This window comes from Chiloscyllium plagiosum, chromosome 25 (genome assembly GCF_004010195.1).
Source record: "Chiloscyllium plagiosum isolate BGI_BamShark_2017 chromosome 25, ASM401019v2, whole genome shotgun sequence".
In the NCBI taxonomy this organism is placed as follows: Eukaryota; Metazoa; Chordata; class Chondrichthyes; order Orectolobiformes; family Hemiscylliidae; genus Chiloscyllium; species Chiloscyllium plagiosum.
This window is the reverse complement of record NC_057734.1, coordinates 40378254-40395126: the sequence shown is the minus strand read 5'-3', so window position 1 is coordinate 40395126 and position 16873 is coordinate 40378254. Positions and strand designations below refer to the sequence as shown.

Sequence of the window (16873 nt, the reverse complement as noted above, 5' to 3'; positions counted from 1 at the left end):
CCTCATACACAAACTCTCTCTCATATGCACACGCATACACCCACCCTCATTCGCACCAACACAAGCACCCTCTCACACATACCCCATGACAGTCTCTCACACTTTTTTTAAGATTAGATTACTTATGGTGTGGAAACAAGCCCTTTGGCCCAACAAGTCCACACCGACCCTTCGAAAAGCAACCCACCCAGACCCATTCCCCTACATTTACCCCTTCACCTAACACTATGGGCAATTTAGGCAATTTAGCATGGCCAGTTCACCTAACCTGCATGCTTTTGGACGTTGGGAGCCTAATCGCATTATAATTGCCCTTGCCCTATTGATAACTCTTGACCTGTGGCATGTACCTATCCCTTTCAATTGCTAAACTAAACTTAACTGAATTATGGTCACTCTCTCTCCAAAGTGCTCATTTACAATTAAATCAAACACCTGGCCTGGTTCATCACCAAGCACCAGATCCAGTGTGGCCTCCCCTCTTGTTGGCCCTTCGACATACTGTGTCAGAAAACCCTCCTGTACACATTGGACAAAAACTGATCCATCCGATGTACTAGAGTTATAGCATTTCTAGTCAATGTTGGGGAAGTTAAAGTCCACCATAATGACCATCCTGTTCCTTTCACTCCTACCCAGAATAATTTTGCTAATCCTCTCTTCCACCTCTCTGGAAATCTGTGGAGGCCTATAAAAAAACTCCAAGCAGTGTGACCTCTCCTGTTTCTAACCTTAGCCCACATTACCGCTGTAGATGAGTCCTCATCAAAAGTTCTCTCAGTCACCTTGACTAACAAGGCCACGCCTTCCCCCTCTGTTATCGCCTTGCCTGTTCTTAATGAAAGAAATAAACCCTGGAACCTGCAACATCCATTCTTCATCCTGCTGTATCCATGTCATCTGTCTGGGAACATGAATAGGAAGGGTTTGAAGGGATATGGGTCAAATAGGACTAGATCAGTTTAGGATATCTGGTTGGGGATGAGTTGGACCAAAGTGTCTGTTTCTATGCTGTGAGATGGCATGGTGGCTCAGTGATGAGTACAGCTGCCTCGCAACACCAGGGACCTGAATTCAATTCTAGCCTGGGTGACTGTCTGCATGGGTATCCTCCAGGTGCTCCGGTTTCCTCCCCCAGCCCAAAGATGAGAAGGTTAGGTGGATTTCCTTACGGTACTAAATGCCCATAGTGTGCAGGGATGTACAGGCTAGTTGGGTTAGCCATGGGAAATGCTATGAGTTACATGAGTGGAGAAGACGGGGGTGGCTTGGGGGGGGATGCTGTTTAGAGGGTAGCTGTGGACTTGTTGGGCTGAATAGAGTGCTTCCACACTGTAGAGACTCTGATGTTCCGCTTTCTCCAAGTGGAACTTATCTAACTAATCGGTTTGCAATAATTATAAAATGAAAATCCATATTAATGTTTGGTACAATGGAAACATCAGGTTTGGCAGGTCTGAGGAGAGGGGAAAAAAACGGTGTTAATATTTAAATAATATATCCTTGTATTTTAATGTGAGAGAGGACACCGCACTACCACCGACAGCTTCTCAAGGCGGAATTATTGTTGGGCTCTGGGTGTGGAACGCTGCAGAGCGGCCTGGAGCGGCCGGGGGGGGACGCAGTGCGGGATGCACAGGACGCCTGCAGGGATGGGTTCGCTGCTGTGGAGAATCCCCAGAGCAATGAGTGAGTTTAACAAGAGCTAAACCTCTGAAAGGAAGCAGGGGTTTGGGGTGAGGACCTGGGACCAAGCCAGAGCTCCAGCCGCCGCGGACACGGACCACCTGCGGAAGGGTCAGCCTGAGCCTGATGGGCGGCGGCTGCTGTCATTCCCGGTGGAGTGCTGCCCTTTCACCCACTGACTGCTCCCAAGGCCCGAGCTCCTGCATTCACAGACTTACTTGCATCCAGGAATTCAAAAGGCTGGATTAACGACAACGGTTAGGTTCCGATAAACAGATGAAAACTGCAGGTTTATGTGAGCAAGTGGTACAGTGCCACTAAGGCTTTACTATGCAATGGAAATGCGACCCAATTTCCATTGGAAACTGCATTTTTCTCACCTCTTTCACGTCTCCAGGACATCACAAAAGAATGCCGTAATCGGCGAGTTACTTCTAAAATGTAGTCACTGCTATTAGGTAGATAAACGAAGAAGTGACGATAGCTCAAATCCGAGTAAATGATGTCCAACTGAAATGGGCAAAGTGTACAGTAACCATCAACTAAGTGCTGGAGCAGTCAGGTTTGACAGCATCTGAGAAGACAGAAAAACAGCCTTAATGTTTCGAGTTTGATATACTCCACTTAAAACTGAAAAGTGGGGTGGAATTGTGTACTTTCCACCTCACTTCAGTTCTAACTGTATTGAGCTTGAAAGGTTAACTTTGTTTCGCTCTGTACAGGCAGAGTCATACACCACAGAAACAGACTCTTCCGTTCAACCGAACATCCTAATGTGATTCCATTTGCCAGCATTTGGCTCATAACTGTCTGAACCTTTCCTATTCAGGTACCCATCCAGATGCCTTTTAGACCATAAGAAATAGGAGCAGAAATTAGGCCATTCAATCCATGGTGGGTGCCTGGACTGTGTTGCCAGCTGAGGTGGTAGAGGCAGGAATGATGGTGTCATTTAAGATGTATCTGGACAGATACATGAATAGGCAGGGAGCAGAGGGATACAGACCTTTAGAAAATAGGCAACAGATTTAGGTGGAGGATCTGGATCGGCACAGGGTTGGAGGGTCGAAGGGCCTGTTCCTGTGCTGTAATTTTCTTGGTTCTTTGTTGCCACGAGTCTGCTCTGCCATTCAATCATGGCTGATCAGTTTCTCAATCCCTTTCTCCCTGTAAACCTTGATCCCCTTGATTCTCAAGAACCTATCTTAAATATACTTAATGACCTGGCCTCCACAACCTTCTCTGACACTGAATTCCAAAGATTCACCACTCTCTGGCTGAAGAACTTTCCCTTATCTCCATTCTAAAAGATCTTCCCTTTACCCTCAGGCTGTGCTCTCGGGTGCTAGTCTCTCCTACCAATGGAAACATCTTCCCAGTATCTACTCTGTCCAGGCCATTCAGAATGCTAAATAAACTTTCAAATGTTGTAATTGTACCCACCACTTCCACTTCCTCTAGCAGCTCATTCTTTGCACTGCTGCCAGATTTAGAGTCATAGAGTGCTGAGTTTCTTCAGAATTATGTTGGAAAAATCTGGAATTTGTTCCAGATTTTCAGCATTTAAAATATTTTGTTTTTTATTGAAGCAGTGTAGACCATAAGATGTAGGACCAGAAGGAGGCCATTGGTCCAACAAACTGTAAAAGGCTAGAATCCTATTATGGGATGTCTTTTTTTTGAGCCAATGACAACCCAAGAGGACAACAGGGAGCCTGACAATACAGCCCATTGAAACTTTTTCGATGACATTTGACAGAGTTCTTCAAAAAACAATGTTAGGGGGCTGAGTCTAAAAATTGAGGCTAGACTGTTCAGAAGAGATGATAGGAAACACTTCATCTCATGCAAAGGTTGGTAGAGATTTGGAACTGTCTTCTACAAATTGCAGTTGATACTAGATCAGTTGTTAATTTTCAATCTGAGATTGCTTAACCAAAATTTATCTAAGGTATTAAGGAACATGGGCCAAAGACATGGGCCAAACACCAATCATTGAATGGTGGAAAAGGCTTGAGGGGCTGAATGGCCTACTCCTTCCTATGTTTCTTTGAGTTAAACGTATGTTTGGCATTCCAGGATAAATCCAAGGAATGGACAAGAAACTATGGAAGAATAGAAATAAAATGCATGCTTGTTGATTCAGGTTGAGAAGATGTAGTAAGGAAAGGGACATAATGACCTGCATTCCAAAACAGTGTCTAATGTGGTTAAGTTTGCAGATGAATCCAAACTGGAAGAGGCGTAGTTTACCTGGACTTCAGTAAGGCTTTGAATAAGTTCCCACAAGGGAGACTGATAGTGAAGGTAAGAGCCCAGCAAATAAAAGAAAATTTGGCAGATTGATATTGAATTGGTTGAGTGGCAGGAAGCTGAGGACGATGGTGTAAGGGTGTATCTGTGACTGGAACTTTGTGTCTAACGGGGTCTCACAGAAATTAGTGTACGGGCTCGTACTAAATGTGGTTTATATAAATGAATTAAACTTGAATAATGGTTGATCAGTAAGTTTACGAATTACATAAAAATTGATATGGTGATAAATAGTAAGGCGGATAGTCTTTAGATTACAGGGATTTACATAGGCTGGTAAGATAAACTGATGAGTGACAAATGGAATTCAATTGGATGTGTGAAATCATGCACTTGGGCAAGACTGACATGACGTGATGAATGGTAGGACCCTGGGAAGCATTGAGGATCAGAGAGATTTTGGTGCACATGTACACCAGTCCCTTAAGGACATTTGGGTAAAGAGGTTAAGAAGGTATATGAGGTACTTGCTTTGTTTAGCTGAGGCATAGCGTTTAAGAGCTGGGAGGTTACACTGAGATTGTATCAAACATTGGTTAGGCTACAATTGTTTGCAGTTCTGGAATCCACATTACAGGAGGAATGTGAAGCGGTGCAGAGGAGATTTACCAGGATGTGCCTGGGCTGGAGAGTTTCAGTAATGAATAGAGATTGGATAGACTGGGGTTGGCTTTTCTTAGAACAGATTGAGAGGGGACATGATTGAGATGTATAAAATTAAGAAGAACATAATAGGGCAGACAAGAAGAAACGTTTTCCCTTGATGGAGGCATTAATGACCAGGGGCAGGAGGTTTACAGGAGATGTGAAGACAAATGTTTTCACCCAGAGGTTGGTGAGCATCTGCAACTCACTGCCTATATGGGTGGTAGAGGCAGAAATCCTCATAACATTTAAGAAGTATTTAGATGTGCGCCTGTGACACTAAGCCATGCCAAATGCTGGAAAATGGGATTAGAATAATTAGCTGGATGCTTTTGATGTGGATGTGATGGGCCGAAGGGCCTTTTTCTATGCTGCAGGTCTCTATGACTCTATGATGAACAGTAGAACTCTGGGAAGCAAAAAGGATCAGAGTGACTTGGTGTGCTTGGCCACTGGTCCCTTAAGTTAATGGGATAGGTAAGATAAAATGATTAAGAAGGTATTTGGGTACTTTCTGTTATTAGCCAAGACATAAAGTTTAAGAGCTGGGAGGTTATGCTGGAACTGTTTAAAATATTGGTTAGACCACAGCTAATGTAGTGTGTGCAGTTCTGAAATTCACATTATAGGTGGAATGTGATTGTACTGGAGAGCAGTCAGAGAATTTTTACCAGGATGGTGCCTGGGCCAGAGAGTTTCAGGTATAAAATAAAATTGGACAGACTGGAGTTGGCTTTTCTTGGAACAGAGGAGATTGAGAGGGGATACGATTGAGATGTATAAAATTATGAGGGGCATAAACAGGGTAGATGGGAAGAAACATTTCCCCTTGATGGAGGGGTCAGTGATTGGCACAGACTCGATGGGCGAAAGGGCCTTTTTCTGTGCTGTAGACCTTAATGACTCTAATTATAGAAGGCAGCATAAAAATTCCAAATTGAGTAAAACCAGGACAAAACTAAAGACTCTGAATCTGAATGCCTGTGGCAGTTGGAACAAATGGTATTTGAGCTGACAGCGTAAATAGAATTAATCGATTAAGATCTGATAGCAGTTAACGAGATATACTTGCAGGATGATATAGAATGGGACCTGAATATTGAAAGATACAGGGCATTATTAGATAGAGCGTTAGCTAGGAAAAGGTACATGGGTTATTAATCATAGAATTTACACATTAGAGTGGAATGACCCAACTTCAGGAGAAGAGCATGTTTGAATGGTTTGGATGAGATGAGAAATGATAAAAGACGAGAAATCACTTGTGGGAGTGATGTATAAGCTCTCAAACAGTAATGACATAGTGGAAGAAGTGTAAATGAATGAATAATGGGAGCTTATCGAAAAGGTATGCAATAATCATGGAGAATTTAATCTACATATAGACTGGAAAAATCAAATATGCAAAGGTAGCCTAAAACAAGATTTCATAGAATGTTTGTGGAATAGTTTCTTAGAACAGTGTGTTCTGCAGCCCACCAGAGAACAGACAATGCTGCAAACTATGTACCTGGGATTTCACAACAGGATAGATAAATTAATAGCCTCAAAGTGAAGGTGTCCACAGATAGCAGTGCTCATATTATGATTGAATTTTACATTCAATTTGAGGGAGAGGTAATAGGTCAAAGTCTCGTGTTTTAAACTTAAATAAGGACAATTTCAGGCCATAAAACAGCACTAGCACATTGAATTGACAAATAAGGCAAGAGAGAGGCCAATAGAGAAACAATAACAGCCACTTATTAGAGATATTTCAGGATATACCAAGTAGATGCATTTCATTGAGTAATAAAAATGCTGAGTGGAAGGCCTACCATCTGTGGTTAACTAAATTAGTTAAGTATTGTATCAAACTGAAACAACAAACATATCACTGTGTATTAGACAGGCAACAGGTCAGAAAATGGGTACAATGTTAAGAAAAGCAAAGATTGACTAAAAGATAAATAAGATGGGAAAAATTAAAATAGAAGATTAACAGAAGTATTTCAAAAGATAGTGAGACTCTGTAAATAGGTGAAAAGGATAACAGTCAGCACAGAGAGCCTTTGTCATTTGGAATGTGGGTCTGGAGAATGAATGGAACATGAGGAGATGGAAGACAAATAGCTGTTTCACAAAGGCAGAAGGTACATCCTACAAATAGTTGCAAATTAGGAAATGGAAGTGAGGGAGAGACATGTAAATTACAATCATCAGAGAAGTGGTACTGAGCAAATTGTTGAAGCTGACTTACTTTGTAACTTATTATTGTGAGCTGAATTCCCCAGAACCAGATAGACTTCATCCTTGGGTCTTAAAAGTTAAGTGGATAGTGAGATAGTTGATGTTTTGGCTTTCATTTTCTAAAATTGTGGAAGGCTTCATTAGAATAGAAAATGTAACTCCTGTATTCAAAAAGGGAAGGAGGCAGAAAGCAGGAAACTACAGGCCAATTATCTTAACATCTATTATGGGGATGATGTTAGAAGTTATTGTTAAAGCCATTATATTAGACCACTTGGAAAAGTTCAGAGTAATCTGGCAGAGGCAACATAGTATTGTGAGAACAAAGCATGTTCAACAAACTTACTGGAGTTCTTTGAGGAAGTAAAATATGCTATAGATAAAGTGGTGGTGGCTGTACTGTACTTGGATTTCCATAAGGCATTTGATAAGCTGCAACATTAAATGTTATTATGGAAAATAAAAGTTCAAAGGGATTGAATTACCATGGCATGGTTAGAAGAATATCTGGCTAATAGGGAAGCATCAGAGAGGAGGCATTAGTGGGTCCTCTTCTGGTTGGCAAGATGTAATGAGTGATGCACCACAGGGAATGCTGCTGGGTTCTCAAAATTTTGGAACTTAGTCTCGCCTCTTGGTCGTTTGTTCTGTGTCAGACTACTCTCCTACGAACCTGACCTTGAGAATTTTTTAAAACAGTGATGCACCACAGGGAATGCTGCTGGGTTCTCAAAATTTTGGAACTTCTATAAATGACTTGGATAAAGGGACAGAAGATGTGATTGCTAAATTTGTTGATGACACAAAGTTAGTTAGGAAAATCAGTTGTGCAGAGGACGTAAAGAGGCTACAAAGAGATACAGATAGGTTAAGTGAGTGGGCCAATATCTGAGAATGGAGTGCAATGCGAGAAAAATGTGAAACTGTCCATTTTGGCAGGAAGAATAAAGTATATTGTCTCAGTGGTAAGAGATTGCAGAAGTCTAAGATGCAGAGGGATCTGGGTATCCAAGTGAACAAATTGCTTAAGGTTAGTATGCAGGCACAGGAAGTGATTAAGAAATGTAATAGAGTGCTATAATTTATTCTTAAAAATGTGTTGCTGGAAAAGCGCAGCAGGTCAGGCAGCATCAAAGGAATAGGAGAATCAATGTTTTGGGCATAAGAAGGGCTTATGCTCGAAACGTCGATTCTCCTGTTCCTTTGATGCTGCCTGACCTGCTGCGCTTTTCCAGCAACACATTTTTAAGCTCTGATCTTCAGCATCTGCAGTCCTCACTTTCTCCTGCTATAATTTGTTGCAATGGTTATTGAATACAAAAGTTGGGATGTTATGCCTCAATTGTGCAAGGCATTAGTGAGACCACATCCAGAGTGTACAATCTTGGTCACCTTACTTGAGGAAGGATGAAGGTATGTTTGAAGCAATTCAGAGAAAGTTTACTATACTAGCTGTACTTGGAATGGGGATTGAATAAAACATGTAATATACTGAAGGGTCTTGACAAGGTTCATGTGGAAAAGATGTTTCCTGTTGTCGGAGAATCTAGAACTTGGATTTATTGATTAAAAGTAAAGGTCGCCCTTTTAAGTCAGTGATGAGTACATTTTTTATTTCACAGAGGGTTGAGAGTCTTTGGAGATCTGTTTCCACCACTTTTTGAGGAAGCGAATCTTTGACTACAGATTGTTCTTTATAATGCACATTTTCCCTGTAACATGACTAAAGAATCGGGGACGCTGTTTCTAAAACATAAACTTTTAAAACGTGTGTTGGCTGTAATGTTAAGCACTGTTTCTAAAGTGCAACTTTTTTTAATAACTATCACATTATACAAGAATTGACCGTATTTTTAAGAGTAATATGGATGGAGGAATGGTTAACAAACAGAAACATTAGAGAGTAGGAATTAGCAAGGCATTTCTAGTTGGCAGATCCCTGAGGGTATTATAAGCAGGATAAATAAAGGGGGAACTAATAAATGCAGTGTATTTGGATTTCCAAAATGCATTTGTTAAATTGCCATGTAAAAGCCATGTTGGATTGGTTGGTGGAAAAAGTCAGAAGTCACAGAGCAACAGGTTATAGTCCAACAGGTTTATTTGAAATCACATGCTGTCAGAACGCTGCTCCTTTGTCAGGTGAAGTCACCTCACCTGATGAAGGAGCAGCGTTCCGAAAGCTTGTGATTTCAAATAAACTTGTTGGACGATAACCTGGTGTCTTGTGACTTCTGACTTTGGCTATGTCAAAGGCTGCTGCACAAGAAAATGGACTTAGGACGGATTAACTAATTGGAAACATTGTTTAGCATAACTGAGTTACTTTCAGGATGGCAATCTGTAACTAGTGGAGTGCCACAGTTGTCAATCCTGAAGCTTCAGTTATTTATAATCTACATTAATAAACTGGATGAAGCGACTGACTGTACTGTGGCCAAATTTGCTGATAGTGCAAAGATAGGTAGGAAAGTAAGTTGTGTTAAGAATACAAAGGGTCTTCAAAGGGGTTAGGTTAGCGGGCAAACATTTGATAGATGGAGTATATGAGAGGAAATCAGCGGTTGTCCACTTTGGTAGGAAGAATAAGAAAGCAAAATGTTAAATAAAGAGAGATTTCAGAATGCTGCAGTGCTAAGCCACCTGGAAGACATTGTACATGAATCACAAAAATCAGCATTCAAGTGCAAATACTTAAGACAGCAAAGGGACTGTTGGCCTAAATTGCAAGAGGGACAGATTTTGAAAGTAAGGAAGTCCTGCTATATCTGTACAGGATAATGATGACACTGCACCTAGAGTATTGTGTGCAGTTTTTGTTACTTAAAAGGGGCACATTTTAATTGGACATAGTTCAGTGAAAGTTTACTAGGCTGATGAGGAATTTTTCTTATTTACATAGGTTGAGCTGGTTAGGTCTATCTTCATGGAATTTAGCAGAAGGAGAAGGAACCTTATTCAGATGTACTGTATAAGGTTCTGAATGGGCTTGACAAGGTTGACATTGAGGTTGTTTCCTCTGGAAGTTGAATCTTGAACAAAGGGGCACAGTCTCAAGGTAAGGGTCAATCAATTAGGACTGAAATGAGAAAATTATTCACTTCGATCTTGGTGTTCATTTGTATTGGATTTTCACTAGACTGATTCCTGGAATGATGGGACTGTTCTGTGGTGAGAGATTGTGGATCCTGACCCTGTATTCTCTTGAATTTCGAAGAATGAGAGGAGATATCACTGGAACATAGAAAGGGCTAGACAGGGTGACTGCAGAAAAGTTCTTTCTCCTGGCTGGGGAGGGTGTCTTTAGCGCCTCATCTTTGGCTGATAAAACTGACTAAGTTCCTTTAATGATCCGAAATTCAGCTGAGGTTTAAAGCTGACAATAAGTTCGACTGGGTCAATTTACTTTGCCAGTGTTTAAAGATGGTAGAACCGTTAACATTCTTAGAATTGCCCCGAAATGGTACATTATGTACTTTAATATATAATGGTATTCGAACATAAATTTTCTGATACAGAGAATGAAAGACAGTGTTATAGATGATTTATGATGAATAAAGAGAACCCTTGAACACTGTGATAGTTGTTACAGTGGCTAATATCCCATGGCCAAGTTAATCTAATTGTAGGATCCAAGATATCCAAGTAGTAGTTTATATGTTGATTGCTTTTGACACAACTGGGTGCTTTAATCACTTGATTTAGGCCTGGAAACCTCCCATCTGGAGAAGGGTTAGGGCTGAAAAGGATGATCTCTGCCTGATTAACTGTGATTGGCAGCTCAGTTGCTCAGAAGGCAAGCTGTGTTTTTCCTCCTATCAAACTGTTTCCCCATTTGTATGTATCAGAACCAGTATAATTTGCTCTTTTTGTGCAATGAAAATAAATGATGGTTATCACATCGCCAGTGATGATTGGCCTTTAATTGATGAACTTTTGCATGCAGCACTTGGCTGGTTTGCACTTTTAAATACAATATAATGCTTGACCTTTACAATGACTTCCAGATAAGTGCAATACTTAGAATTGATGAAAGCATTTTAAGATTTTACCAAGAAATAGAATAGGAGAAAGTAAGGACTGCAGATGCTGGAGATCAGAGCTTAAAAATGTGTTGCTGGAAAAGCGCAGCAGGTCAGGCAGCATCAAAGGAACAGGAGAATCAACGTTTCGGGGAGCTTTCTCATTTCCCCTCCCCCCAAACTTTTCTCAGTCCCAACCCTCAGAAGGGCTTATGCCCGAAATGTCGATTCTCCTGTTCCTTTGATGCTGCCTGACCTGCTGCGCTTTTCCAGCAACACATTTTTAAGCCAAGAAATAGAATACCAAATAGCAGCAACTGTTTCTGATCAGTTATTCTGTATTTCCACTTCCTGCAGCCGTGAGGTCAGGATGTTTACGCAAACTGTATACAGTCTATCAGATGGTGGAACTTCCAGAAACTCATCAGTTGCTGCGGGATACCTGCAGAGGCTTTGCGGAAAAGGAACTCACTCCAGTTGCTGCACAGCTAGACAAAGAGCACAAATTTCCTGCTGAGCAGGTAACAGTTTATAATGAAGCATCTAACGGCAGCCTTTCTACAAAGGCATAGTTTGACCACTTACGCAGAGCTGTTATGCCATTGGGAGGGACAGTTTGTAAAAGCCTACAGTCATTGGGGTAAGTTATCCAAGTTTTGCAGAAATCAAAATCTACTTCTCCCTGAAGTTGTCTGGTGTTCCTATATGTAAGCAGTAGAGTCTGCAGGGTCTGACAGAGGCAAAATGTAGGCCGAATGAAGTCTCCCTACTCCAGGGAGGAAGCTAACTGTGGGTCCCCATGTTACACAGCAGAGCCCAGTAAGTATATAAAAATTGATGGTAAACATAGCATATGAAGGCCATTGCCCTCACACAGGACAAAGAAAAAAATCATGTTGAATAATAGTAATAAAAACAATCAAATGTGCTGTTTGATCACAAAGTGACTCTAATGCAGGATTCAGTTCCCAATGCAACATAACGAGAAGAGCCGAGGTTTTCCTATCATTACCCATTTCTAATGAAAATTACCACAAAAAGGTCTCTCACTCTCTTGCCTTTAATTTTCTCCTTTCCTCCCTCCCTTGCTGTCAAGTAGTTTCTTCATGCCCCTGTTTCCCAGCCACTTCCACTCCATGTAAATCTGATGAATTCTTGGAAAGTGTCTGGAAAGCCTTTTGTTCAAAATTATGACCACCAAGACGGTATCAGAGAATCAACATGTTGCTCGGTGCTTGTTGAAGTTATTTTTCTGCCTTTGAATGCTTCCTTCATTTTGCACTCAGCGTATCTTCCCATTAAGCGGTACTGGCTGTCTCTCAGGGGTATCTGAAGCACTCAAAATCATAATCCACAGGCTTGAAGGTTAATCCTGGCTGTACATATGTGGGATTTTAATGAGCAGGCAGCATGAATATTAGGTGCTGTTTAAATTCATTTTAATATGAGCACATTGAGCCACTTTACAAGTGCAATCAGATTTCTTGGCGCAGATTATTAAAAAGCTATAGAAGATTTAAATGAGCAGAAACAATAAACCGTTGTATTTAAATAAATTAAATTTGCATTTATTCTGAGCAGTCTCATGGTATATTTCCAGATTTGCATTGACATCTTCAATTTCCTTCATTTGTGCAAGCTATTTTATTTCTCTCACAAATGACTGGCCTGCTGAGCATGGTATTGCCCTATTGTAACTCAGGGCAGGTGGGAGATTCAACTTGCAATTTTTTCATTGTATTGTCCAATATCACATTTTGTGGCACAGTTATGTCCGGACATGTCAGGGAGCTCAGCTAGTATTTTTAAAGCCATGTAAAGATTATGTTTATTCTTTAGACGAATTTTTGTTACCTGTCACGTATCTTTTATTCTGGCTGCTCTTGCTCCTCAGTTTAAATCAATTTAAACAGTGAATATCTGCAGTTTATTTTCTCCTGAATTGAATTGAATTTATTGTCACGTGTACCGAGGCACAGTGGAAAGCTTTGTCATGCGAGCAATACAGGGAGATCACATAGTTAAGTAACATAGATAAGTAAATAATAGGTAAACAGCGGCAAAAACAAAAACACAGATACAGGTGAATGTTAAGAGTTTGTGAGTCCATTCAGTATTCTAACAACAGTAGGGTAGAACCTGTTTTGAAACCAGCTGGTGCGTGTGTTTAGGCTTTGAATCTTCACCCTGATGATAGAGGTTGTAGGTGGAATGGATCTTTAAGAGTGCTGGTGGCCTTTCCTTGACAGCGGGCCTGGTAGATGGATTCTGTAGATGGGAGGTTGGCCTTTGTGATTGTCCGGGCTGAGTTCACCACGCTCTGTAACCACCTCCGATCTTGAATGGTACAGTTGCCATACCAGGTAGTGATACATCCAGACAGAATGCTCTCGATGGCGCACCTATAAAAGTTGGCAAGGGTATTTACCGTCATGCCAAATTTCCTCAGCTGCCTGAGGAAGAAGAGACATTGTTGGGCCTTTGTAACCAGTGCGTCCACATGAAGAGTCCAAGAAAGCTTGGCCACGCCTAGGAGCTGGACACTATCCACTCATTCCACCTCTGTGCTGTTAATATGTAGGGGGGCATGAGTAACATCCTACCGAAAGTCAGTAATGAGTTCTATTAAGTTTATAGAGTGTAGAATGATTATAGGAAATAGGAAACTTAGATCTGCATGCAGGAGCTTGCAAAGAGTCATAGAGATGTACAGCTTGGAACAGACCCTTCGGTCCAACCCATCCATGCCGAGCAGATATTCCAACCCAATCTAGTTCCACCTTCCAGAATTTCCAGTTTGCAGGCTCCAGCTGCCTCCTCTTTACAATGGACAAGCAATCCTTTCGAAGTCCATTCCCAGAGGGTGGTCTCATGGCTCTCCGCTTCTTCCTGAAGCAACGGCCTGAATCATTCCCACCCACCACTACCCTCCTCCGTACGGCAAACTCACCCTCACCCTCAACAACTTCTCTTTTAGAGTCATAGAGATGTACAGCACGGAAACAGACCCTTCGTTCCAACCCGTCCATGCCGACCAGATATCCCAACCCAATCTAGTCCCACCTGCCAACACCCAGCCCATATCCCTCCAAACCCTTCCTATTCATATACCCATCCAGATGCCTTTTAAATGTTGCAATTATACTCGCCTCCACCACTTCCTCTGCTAGTTCATTCCATACACGTACCACCCTCTGTGTGAAAAAGTTGCCCCTTAGGTCTCTTTTATATCTTTCCCCTCTCACCCTAAACCTATGCCCTCTAGTTCTGGATTCCCTGACCCAAGAGAAAAAACTTTGTCTATTTATCCTATCCATGTCCCTCATAATTTTGTAAACCTCTATAAGGGGCCTTCTTCACTATCCTATCTACCTGCGACTCCACTTTCAAGGAGCTATGAACCTGCAATCCAAGGTCTCTTTGTTCAGCAACACTCCCTAGGACCTTACCATTAAGTGTATAAATCCTGCTAAGATTTGCTTTCCCAAAATGACCATATCCGGTGCCATCTTACTAATATCTCAGCCAAATTGCAGCTTTTGCAGACTCTAATCACTGTTTGTTATTCTGCTTTTTTCCTATAATGAACCTTGATCAAGCTATTTTCATGATTCAAATGCTCTTCCTCATTTCAAAGACCCCAAAGCCAGCATAAATTTCATTTTTGTCCAGCAAATCCACACAGGATTTCCTGTCAGTGCTGTTCCTCCACTGGGCTGAGGAGACCAAAGAGGTAAAACTCTAGCTAAGTTGAGGTGAACAGAAAACTGTGGAAGGTGTAAATTTGAAGTAAGAACCGGAAATGTTGAACATTTCAGTGTAACCCATGATCAGCACTGATAAATTTCTAGACTTAAGTCACGTGTCTTTTTGTAGTAGATCCTGCTGAATCTGCTGTATATTTCCAGCATTTTCAGTCGTTCTCAAACATCAGGTAATATCCTCTTCTTGTTTTCTGAATTTTATTTTGTCTAAATTAATCAAGTTCGGGGTGGGGGGGTGGAGGGGGAGGGGTGGCAGAGTTGAATAATATGAACTTATAATGAGACAGTTTATTGTGGATTCAGTAGAAACCAAATATACCAAATGAACAGAAAGAGAGAGAGAGATGAGGGGGTGGGGGTGCAATGGATTCCATCAGAGCCACATTTACAACAGAAAGTTTAGATAGTTTTGAAACACAATTTTATGCCAAAATTTGCTTGAGGACAGTGAAGACCTTCCACTATAATGGTGCACACTGCACAGAAGTCAACATTTGGTTTGGCTGCCAGACTGACAGCTAATGTACGTGAGGAGATTCCCATTTCTGTGACTACAGTACTATCCTGTGATTACATGATCTGTGGAAAGTGCCATCTCAGAATTGAAGTAATTAAAGAACTGCATGGGAATAACTAGGAGGCAGCAAATTCAAAAGAGTTAAAATCATCATTATTTACAGCTAATTGTCAAATATAATTCACAACTACCAAAATAGCTCTTTTATGCTATCAGTCACTTATGTAATTATAATTTTGGTCAGACTATAAGCAAAATACAACTCCTAGAGTAGATAAGTTGGTTATTGAATAGAAGTGGTAAGATGTGCCTCTGAAGTTTTGCCCAATGCGTCGATTCTCCTGCTCCTCAGATGCTGCCTGACTTGCTGGGCTTTTCCAGCACCACACTCTCGTCTCTGAACATTTTATACCTGTTGCAACAACTTTTTACATGATCTATCAAAGTCGTGCATGAGCTATCATTTACCTTGAACCTTTAACATGGTAAAATATTCCAAGCTGGGGAATGCTCCCCACTTGACAGGATGAATATAGCCCTGACAACACTCAAGAAGCTGGACACCATCCAGGACAAAGCAGCCCACTGGATATGCACTACTTCCACAGTATTCAGTCATTCCACCACCAATGCTCGGTAGTAGCAGTGTGTTAAGTCTACAAGATGCACTGCAGCAATTCAGTAAAGTTCGTTAGTCAGCACCTTCCAAACCCTTGACCACTTTCATCCAGAAGAACAAGGGCTGCAGGTACAGGGGAATACCACCAGCTGCAAGTTCTGCTTTAAGCCTCTCACCGTCCTGACTTGGAAATATACTGTTGTTCTTTCAGTGTCGCTGGGTCAAATTCCTGGGACTCCCTCCCTAACAGTATTGTGGGTCTGCTCACATCAAATGGACTGCAGCGGTTCTAGAAGGCAGCTCACTGCCACCTTCTTATTGGCATCCAGGGATGGGCAATAAATGCTGGCCCATCCAGCAATGCCCACATCCCATGAGTGAATTCAAAAAAGAGAAAAGCAGTTTGCCACATTCTAATCACAGTGGGACTTCCACTAACTCTATGCCAAATGTTTCTTTATTTCCTGCTGAATGGTATACTTGAAGAAGACAAGAGCTTGCAGTATTGTAGTTCAATCCTAGAACAAAACCTGCCACAGAGAGACAAATACTTTCTTTTCTAAAGTGTGTTTTAATGATATCAAAATTTCTTAAAGGAGAATGAGACAACTATTTGAGGGTAAATTCACATCTGACATGTGGGAATCTTTTAAAGGCCAGTTGACTAGAGTTCAGGAACTGCATATTCCATAGAGTCATAGAGATGTATAGCACGTTGTTGTGGTTCTGTTTGCTGAGCTGGGAATTTGTGTTGCAGACGTTTTGTCCCCTGTCTAGGTGACATCCTCAGTGCTTGGGAGCTCCTGTGAAGCGCTTCTGTGATCTTTCCTCCGGCATTTGTAGTGGTTTGAATCTGTCGCTTCCGGTTGTCAGTTCCAGCTGTCCGTTGCAGTGGCCGGTATATTGGGTCCAGGTCGATGTGTTTGTTGATGGAGTTTGTGGATGAGTGCCATGCCTCTAGGAATTCCCTGGCTGTTCTCTGTTTGGCTTGTCCTATAATAGTAGTGTTGTCCCAGTTGAATTCATGTTGCTTGTCATCTGCGTGTGTGGCTACTAAGGATAGCTGGTCATGTCGTTT

The 16873-nt window shown here is 41.5% G+C and overlaps 1 protein-coding gene across 3 annotated transcripts in view; it reads left to right on the top strand.

The window, feature by feature from the left end:
- The first annotated feature begins 1590 nt into the window (after positions 1–1590).
- Positions 1591–16873, top strand: part of acads (acyl-CoA dehydrogenase short chain) — a 210794-nt gene continuing 195511 nt past the window's right edge. Inside the window, exons 1-2 of one of the 3 annotated variants that reach the window (XM_043715933.1) lie at positions 1591–1689; positions 11253–11416. In XM_043715933.1, the coding sequence (XP_043571868.1) occupies positions 1632–1689; positions 11253–11416 (222 nt within the window). In that variant the 5' untranslated portion in view covers positions 1591–1631. Of the gene's footprint in view, positions 1690–2314; positions 2516–3940; positions 3994–11252; positions 11417–16873 lie in introns of those variants that run through there. The other 2 variants (XM_043715934.1, XM_043715936.1) reach the window with 2 other exon arrangements.